This window comes from Eutrigla gurnardus, assembly GCF_963514095.1.
Source record: "Eutrigla gurnardus genome assembly, chromosome: 10".
In the NCBI taxonomy this organism is placed as follows: Eukaryota; Metazoa; Chordata; class Actinopteri; order Perciformes; family Triglidae; genus Eutrigla; species Eutrigla gurnardus.
The window spans coordinates 25,638,787-25,647,836 of NC_139924.1; the positions used below are offsets into that span (position 1 = coordinate 25,638,787).

Consider the following 9,050-nt stretch of genomic DNA (forward strand, 5'->3'; position numbering starts at 1 on the left):
ACATTCTGCACAACACGGAACAAAGAATTATAATTATTCGTCCTTGTGTTAGTAACTGCTGTGTGTGCAGATATCAGGGTGGGGCTACAAGTGGTTAAATATTGACTTATGCTTCATGGAAGTGAGGTGGAGCAGGATGAGTTCCGGCTCTTGAGACTTCTTGTTTCTTTGCAGCTTGAGGATGTTTAATGGAGAGATTAAAGAACACCTTTTATGAACCATGGATTTCCATACGCTGCACACATACATCTGTGTGTTTGGGCTCAGTTTGCAGGTAGGAGCCACTTTTCCTTCATGATTCATTTAACAGCTTTTTAATGTGCATCTTCTGCCTCACACACAGATCGTCTGGGCTTTAGACGAGGTGACGCTCCTGAATCCTCCGGAGGAGCCTCTGTCTCACCATGTATTGGAAGTACTCTACTCGTGTGATGGACCTGCTACAGTACAGCTGGACTGTATTGTGTCTTTTGAAACCGGCACCACTTCCTCAGTGCTGCTGCGACGGTGGAGCTGCGTCCCCGGCGACCCCACAGTCGAGACTCTGGAGCTGAACTTGCCGGATTGGTTGGTGTATCAGGCTGATGGGATTATTCCAGACACCCAGTGGGTGCTGGGTTGCATCCTTCTGGCGTCGGTTAGATACCGTGGGTTTGATGACAGTGAGTGGTCCGTCGCAGCTCAGGATGTGGCAACTTTGCAACCTAAACCTGTTTTCAGCCGACCCGTAAAACAGCATCAACTGTGTTTTTCCTGGAGTTCACAAATGCTGCAAATAACTCGACAGTCTTCAAAGAAACAATGCCCTTTGGAGCAAGGTACGGTGAGAGAAGTGAGCTTGAAAGGCCAATCAAATACCAAATATTTAAAGGGTGCCTTGATAAATGATTTGGATAATGAGTATGGATTCAAAATCTCGTCTTCATGTCATTCAGAAACGGTGCATCTCCTGTCTTCAATGTATGCTTCAACTGGAGAAAGCTTCGGTGTCACAAAAACACTGGACCCTTATAGCAACGAGGTTCTGGAATATCTGCGCGTTAAAGCCATCTCCGTTCCATGGTGAGACACCACATATAACCTAACTTTCTATGCTTGTAAAGCAGACATAATTAGGCATGTTTTCTACCAGGTGTATGTTCTCCATCTGGATATTTGTGACTGGACACTGCCAGGAAAACATGTGTGGCTTATTTTACCATATAGACTCCCATGATAACTACGTCACACCAACGCTGTTTCTCAAACAATCAGGTAAGATTCTTTTATGGAACGACACAATGACATTATCTGGACTTATGAGTCACTGCCTGACAAACTGCATGTGCAGGCCAGCTGCACATCCAGATGGATGGAGAGTCTGAGGGATCCTCGGCGTATGTTCCTCCGTTCAAGGTGCCTTTGAGTGAGTGGTGCCAAATCAGTGTGATGCTGCTCGGTAGAAAGGTGAGTTGTCTCTTGTTTGACAGAAGATGCCTTATTACCCCGTGTAATAATGGTAATAATAACATGGTCATTGTCTTGTTTGTGCATCTCAGGTGACTGCCTCCATGGTGTGTTTGGACAAGGAGCAGAGAACGGTTCATTCAGTCGACTACATGTAAGTCTACTTCTGTCTGCATTAACATCAGAAATACTAAATGCTCTGGTCGACATGTCCATATTGTGTGTCCCAGGTTGGAGCATGCTGCCGTGCTGGACGACACAGATGGATATTTTGTGGTTGGTGGAGGGAAATACATCAGTGGTGTGGAAGGTTATTTTGGGCCGTTGGTTTACTACCGAAACAGAATCCCTCCTCACAGAATGGTAACGTGCTGCACCTGCTCACAGCCGCTGTCTAACTGTTCTCTACATATCCTGGCTGATCATGTTCTCCTTTTTCTGCAGTCTGACGTTGTGCTTCCAGATGTCGTCAGGTCCGTGAACCTGACCGGATGGCTGCAGACGTGTCAAGAGCTTCATCTGGAGATGACTGTTAAAATGACCGGCTATTCTTTTCAGGCTCAGCAGGAGACAGAGTCTGGTAGTAGGCTTATATATCCACTAGATGGTGCTAAAAATGCTGTCTCTATGCTAAACTGTTCTTGTTGGGTTTATTCTCAGAGCTCTGCTTTGACGCCTTCCATGAGTGGATGGATAAAGACAGACTCCCATCAAAGTCCCAGTGTGAGCTGTGGGAGGGGACCGTCCCTCGCAGAAGACAAGCTGCAAAACTAGTCAAGCTATTGGCTTTCAAACATAGTAAGAGATACACTGCATATGTATTACATACATCACTCTCTTTATTTTCCCCTTAAGTAGCTTTATGGTGGGAAAAAAAAGTTGACACTGAAATTAAATAGTCAAACCCATCCATGAAATGGAAATATCCAAGATGTGTCGTGCATCATTTTATACACATTTGGGATCTCCTCTAACATGTAAAATACGACCTGTGAGAAAACCTTATGTTCTACTCGTTATTCAGTCATGATGTCATGCAACATAAATCCGTTCTTGACCTGCAGGAGGAAGCAGAAGAGTCGGCCTGCCAGCTGTGGGCCGAGCGCTGTACTCCCTATCACTAGGTGAGCTGAGCAGAGCCAGCAGCACCGGAGAGGTCAGCAGAATATTACCACGGCTGCTCCAGGCCGGCTGCTTAGCCGATAGCCGAGCTCTGCACTTGTCCTCGGTGCTCTACAGTTCTGGTCTGGGAGTCCAGAAGCGGCCCAACAAGGTGTGTGTGCTGCTGGGTCAGCTGTTAGTCGTGGACATGTTTTCTATTCCCTCACGGCCGTGTGTTTGGTGCAGGCTTGGCTCCTGGCCCTGCTGGCTGCACACCAGGATGACCGGTTAGCACTTCTGCAGCTGGGGCACCTGCACCACCAGGGTCGCCTCGGCCTCCCCACAGACCCGGACCTGGCCTATGCATACTATGCAAACATTGCTAAACAGACAACTGTAGACCGCCACACCCACTCACCACAGCAGGTAATCAACTGTGTGTCCTTTTAATCCAATTTCTTTATCCTTATCAATGGAGTCCTTTTTTTACATCCATCAATAGTGTTTGTACAATATGGTGTGAGACATAGAGTGATTGTAATGCTGAGGCTGGGAGGACTCTGTTATTACAACATATGAGCTGATATGTGATATGGTCATATATTTTCTAGATTTCCATCTTCAATAAGTTGGTCTTCGTCACTGATTTTCATACTCAGAGAGATACCAGTACGATAAATGATCACATTTTCCTTTGAGCTGCACTAATGAACTGTTAAAGTGAGGACAGACACACAGAAGAAAAATACAACTTTTCCATGTGTTTTTCCATGTTCTATTTTTTTAGAAATTTGTCGAGGCTGTTTTCTTAAACAATGACGAGGCGTTAAATCTCCAGACCAGTGAAGACCATCATATCTTCCAGTGGCTGAAACTGCAGGCAAGCAACGGAGCAGCTGAGGCCGAGGTATTCAGTCGAATCTGATATAACAGAACAACAACGAGGATTAAAAAATGAATAAATGAGGCCTAAAATTGTACAGTTCTGTCTTAAAGTACACGTATCAGGGTAAAACAAAACGGCCACATCTGTTTTGCAGCAAGTGGTTGCCCGCATGCTGTTCTGGGGTCAGCAGGGCGTGTCTCCAGACGTGCAGAAGGCTGCCAAACACTACGAAAGGGGAGCTGTCCTGCTGGAGGACCCCGTGTCAATGTACGACTACGGCGTAGTCCTGCTGCAGGTGAGGAACATGACAGTGTATCTACTGAACGAGGATCATTTAGTTCTTGTAAATACTCATGTGTCTCTCTGCAGGGCCATGGGGTTGAAAAGGACATTCCCAAAGCTCTCACATTCCTGAAGAAAGCAATGGACCAGGTTTTGATAACATCACTCATTTCTTATCTGTACTGTCAGCTTCCTGTTGCACCACCTTTCAGAGTTTACAGTATTCTGTCCCACAGGATTTCGTCCCTGCATTCAACGCCCTGGCCTGGTACTACGAGCACTTTGAGCAGGACTACAAGAAGGCGGTGGGGCTGTGGGAGCAGGCGGATCTCCTCAAGTGTCCGGACGCTGCTTTGAATCTCGGGGTCATACACTCACAGGGTCTGTATCCCGGAAGAGCTGCCGACCAGGTATGAATGCTCCCTGTCACCATCTACTTGCATGCTTCCGGATGAGAACGCTGATTCTGAGGTCTTTCCCCGACAGTTTGTGGCCTATCAGTACTACCTGAAGTCTGCAGAGAGAGGACACATCAGGGCAGCCGTTCTCCTCGCCGGCATCTGGACCACCGGGATCCCTGGACGTGTCAACAGACGTCCATCACAAGCTCTTTTGTGAGCAGCTTACCCTTTTATTTATTTATTTATGTCACTTCATACCTTGTCGTGACTGACGTGTGTTTTTGACTGCAGGTGGGTGAAGTGGGCAGCCGAGCACAACGGGTATCTGGGCAGCGTCTTGAGGAAGGCCTTGGATTCATATCTCAGGAGTGACATGTAATCTCCTCCTCTGCTCTCACACGATGCTGATCAGGACGCCTGGTGATTCCAGTCGCAGCAAAAAATGAACATTCTGGCTTTTCAACAGGTTCAGCTCCCTGTTATATTACACCATGGCTGCTGAGTCCGGGTACTCGCCCGCCCAATTCAACGCGGCGTATCTTTGTGATCAGAATATGGTGAGTTATCTCTACTCAGCAACATCGTGGTTGTATTCATTGTTTTTAAATAACGTTTTTACTCCCTTTTTACGTCCCTAGTTAGGTTTTCTTGATGCTGATTTTGCATCAAACTGTACGTGGAGATATTACAACCTTACAATCCGGAGTCAAAATCCTGACCCTTATGGTAAATAACTATCCTTAGGGAAATAATAATAATAATAATGAATCATTTCCTTTAAGCGTGTTTGACCTGTAATTCTACTTCCTGTCCAGCCCTGATTAGGATGGGAGACCTGCTGTATGACAGGCACAGAGACTTGTATTCTGCAGCAGTGATGTACACACAGGCAGCGGCACGGAACGAGCCACAGGTCTGCTTCATTTAAATGTGTTGCTCATCATTCAGCGTGTGCGTTACTTGTTTGGGTAAGCCATCCTGTCCTCCCACACAGGGATGGTTCAGCCTCGGCCTCCTTGCTGAGGAGGGCTACAGACTGCCGCTGTCACTGTTGAGTGACCTTGACCTTTCAGAACTCTACCTGACAGACAACACTTCACTCCTTAGCACTTTGTACAAAAGGTGAGTTTGAATTGCAGCGCAGTTTATATACTTTTTTCAATGTGGAATCAGTCAGAAAAAGAATCCTATATTTTCTTCCAAAAGATGCAGAGACTCTGAAAATACGGATTCATACATGCCCTGCAGCCTCGCCCTCTTCAATGTGTATCTTCAGTCATTCCAAAAGCACTATGGTGCCGCTATTAAAGTAAGTGTGATATCCTCAATACACAAGCATATATGTTACCCAACAGAAGTATTATCAGCAATACATAAAATATCAAAAATGCAAACTGGGCCTTTTCCAAAAAAATGAATTGAATTTCTGTTGTGATTATCATAAAATCAAGAATACTTGATTTCATTTTAAAGCTACTTTATATTACGGAGAAATATCAAGTAGCATGAAGTGGAAATACCTCAAAATGATACTCGAGTACTGTACTTTGGTAAATGTTTCCACCAGAGGCAAATTACATTTGGTCATGTTATTTCCCACAGTTCTCCACTGCTGTTGCCGTGGTTGCAGCTCCAACCGTCTACTTTATCGTCCTCGGTGTCCTCAGGAGACATATCCTGTCTCCCAACTAGTTTTAATAGGATTGATTAGGATTGTTTACTGTAAAGAACAAATGTGAATTTGATAAAAAAAATAAATAAAAAAAGAATAAAATGTTGTTTTTGTTGTTAAGTGAATGTATTATGAAAAGAAGTGTGTTCTGTGAGTGGATGACAGAATTCCAGATAATGAATGCCCAGATGTCGCCATCAACAAGTTTCATATTTCAGAAATACTACCAGGAATCCAGCCTCCTCTCACGTGATATATATATATATATATATATATATATATATATATATATATATATATATATATATCTTCAGTTTTCAACCTGCGCTTTTGTTGATGCTGTTTTTTCTGTTTTCACTTTTGTCCAGACAGATCTCCCACTGTTTTAATTGAATCGTATCAGGAAATGAAGAGTGTTGTGGATAATAGCATCACAATTACAAACCTGCAGGTTAGAGCCTCTTTCAAAAACATTGTCATCCCGGGCCGCAAACATTGATTTTGCTCCAATTGATAATTTGTTGCTGTTGTTGTTTATGAGTTTGAAAAGCCCCAAAAATCCGTTTTTTTAATTCTGTATAATTTGCACATTACACGCTGCTGCTCATCAAGTATGGAAAAGGAATGTGCCAGAGCATTTCCAGCCATCGTCCACGAGCCAAAATCAAGCAAGCAATTACAGACACTTCTCATGAGACGGAATCCATTCAACGCTGCAACATCTCATTAACACCGGCAGACACGTTTAATTGCTTTGCTTCTGTTTGTTGGAATGATTCACAGTTTGTTGGGGCTTATGATGGTTAAGGTGGGATGGAAATAGAATACCTTTAATCAGCTTTAAGGAAAGATGATGATGATAATGATGATGATGATGATGATGATGAACTGAATATTTAAAAAAGGAAATTATCCAATTAAAAATGAAGAATGCACATGCCACATAGGTGCACATTTGGAAAAACAAATGGACCACAAGTCCTCAAAACAGGCCATTTCATTAACTCACATTGTTTTGTAATATAATTCCTATTGCAGATAATAATTAATATAATTATTACATCATGAACTGTCGGGATAAAATGCACATAGAATATTTATTGTTAGAATATTGTTTTGTATTTGTTTCCTCATGTTTATTTCATTAAATAACAATTCAAACGGACTACAATTCATCTGGCGAAGAAGGGCCCGAGCGCATGACGTGTCCAATTAAAGGAGCGCGTGGCAGGAAGTGACGTTCACTTTTAGTCGCTCCGACAATTAGCATCAACGCTAATTTAGCGTTAACTCGAAAAACAAAGTCTGTCAAGGGCAAATGACGTTTCTACCACCAGCAGGAGGAATGAAGGTAGGTGGACACAGCACGTGGCTTTCCGGCGTGAACGTGGAAGGTGTGCACGCGGACAAACACAGGTGTAGCTCATATGGTGACGTGGCTGGAAGCAGGTGTGTTTGCTGGCGTCGCGTTGCTGCTGCAGGACTCTGCTGCCTTGAAGCTGCTTCTAGTGGAGGCGGAGAGTCTGGTTTAAACCTGTGGGAATGGTGTGACGTTCATAATGGACCTTTATTGGATGGTGCAAATGATGTCAGAACGAGACAGAAATACGTCACATATGCAGTCAGGTACAGTGGTTTGTCAAGGTTTCTTAAGGATATTAAAGATGGTTCCTGTTTCATTCATACTATCATGTATTACATGAGTTTAAACAGCAACAATAAGTGAGCATTACAGGAGTGTTCTGTACAGTAAATGTGTTTATTTTACCCTCAACCTACTTTATATTTTATCAAGATTAAATGAATTACATAACTAATAATAAGTTAATATTTATATATGTAGTACTGTAGTTTATTTTGGCTTGTATGTGAGCAGTACTAAGTGTGATGACTCAGCATTACTATGTAGATTCTGTTGAATCCAGGGTGAATATGCGGTGACTATAATTAGAAGTGGAGTTGAGATGGTGTTTTCTATTCGAAGGAGGGATCAGTGAGTTGGGAGGTGTGACGTGGCGTGTGACTAATGGACCTTTGGGACAGCAGGGTGTCGAGTCAGCAGGGAGCGTGTCCTTCAGCGGTAGTCCCGGGTTCAAGTCCCTGCGTCAGCATATGTTTGCGTGGAAGCTGCTGAATTCTTACAACCTCCAGGTTATCTGGATGACTTCGTCTTTTCTCTCGTTCAAGGGCAGTGACGTGGTCACAGAGCTGGAATGATAACAGGCGAGCCAGGCCTCCGTGCAATCCATCACCGCCGTTCCACACAATGTACGGCGGTTTGATTGGTGTCCGACGTCATGCACACGTGGCCAACGATGATCTGGTTTTTGGGGGCGTTTGGAGGCTTTAATCTGTTAACATATGTTGGTTAATGATAATAATAATAATAATAATAATAATAATAATAATAATAATAATAATAATAATAATAAAAGTTACTTTAGCTTTACAAGGAAATCATGAAATGAAAAAAGGATATCATTTATTGACTGATACTGACAAGAATTGCAAACTATTTGAAACCTCAAACTACAGGTATCCCACAGATTGGATTTAGCAAGATAGAAATATTTCTGTTACTTCCTGTGAATTCTATGATACTTCATCCCCAACGACACCGCAGGGATAACGACTTAAACCATTTAATTTGATGACAAACACTGCTAAAGTCAACGTATGCCGCCTGCAAGTTAGTATCAGCAGTCAAACAATTAGCACGTTGTTAGCTTTTAGAAATCAATGAGACGAATGACTCAAACAGGGCCAGGTTGGTTTACAAAGCATATGAGGACCTGAGTATAATAATAATAATAAACTTTATTTCTATAGCACTTTTCTTAACAAAGTAACAAAGTGCTTTCCAGAACAACAGAACATAAACCAAACCCAAAACAACAAATAAGACAGTAAAATAAGACAGTGGGATGAAGAAAGCATCAAACAAACACTGGAGGATAAAATAAATAAGGAGAAAATATTAAAAGGCCAAGGAGCAATGAAAAAACCTAGCATCAAATTAAATATTCATAAACGTTTTCCTATAAGAAAAGGTTTGAAGAAGGTCCAGCTGGCTGTCTTTGTGTTTTTCCTTTAATTTAAGGAAGTGGTGTGGGACATCCATCCAGCTCTCATCCATGATGTTTTTTTTTTTTTTTTTACTTTTGTTTCCCTGCATCTTATTGTGGATTTCCAGCGTTTTGTTGACTCTGCACTGAAAGGCTGTTCGCTACGCTGTCTAGTGCTTCAATGAGATCCTACATTG

The 9,050-nt window shown here is 42.9% G+C and overlaps 1 protein-coding gene across 1 annotated transcript; it reads left to right on the forward strand.

Annotated features, from left to right (window-relative positions):
• Positions 1–158: 158 nt before the first annotated feature.
• LOC311019837 (protein sel-1 homolog 3) lies at positions 159–5,988 on the forward strand. Its single transcript, XM_084019446.1, has 23 exons — positions 159–274; positions 344–818; positions 936–1,062; positions 1,133–1,254; positions 1,331–1,446; positions 1,539–1,600; positions 1,677–1,809; positions 1,891–2,026; positions 2,107–2,244; positions 2,511–2,719; positions 2,794–2,973; positions 3,335–3,454; positions 3,588–3,728; positions 3,803–3,865; positions 3,952–4,125; positions 4,202–4,329; positions 4,408–4,491; positions 4,583–4,673; positions 4,755–4,842; positions 4,932–5,029; positions 5,111–5,238; positions 5,323–5,425; positions 5,719–5,988. The coding sequence occupies exons 1-23, from the start codon at positions 221–223 to the stop codon at positions 5,806–5,808; spliced, it is 3,060 nt and encodes a 1,019-aa protein (XP_083875572.1). The 5' UTR covers positions 159–220; the 3' UTR covers positions 5,809–5,988.
• Positions 5,989–9,050: the final 3,062 nt, after the last annotated feature.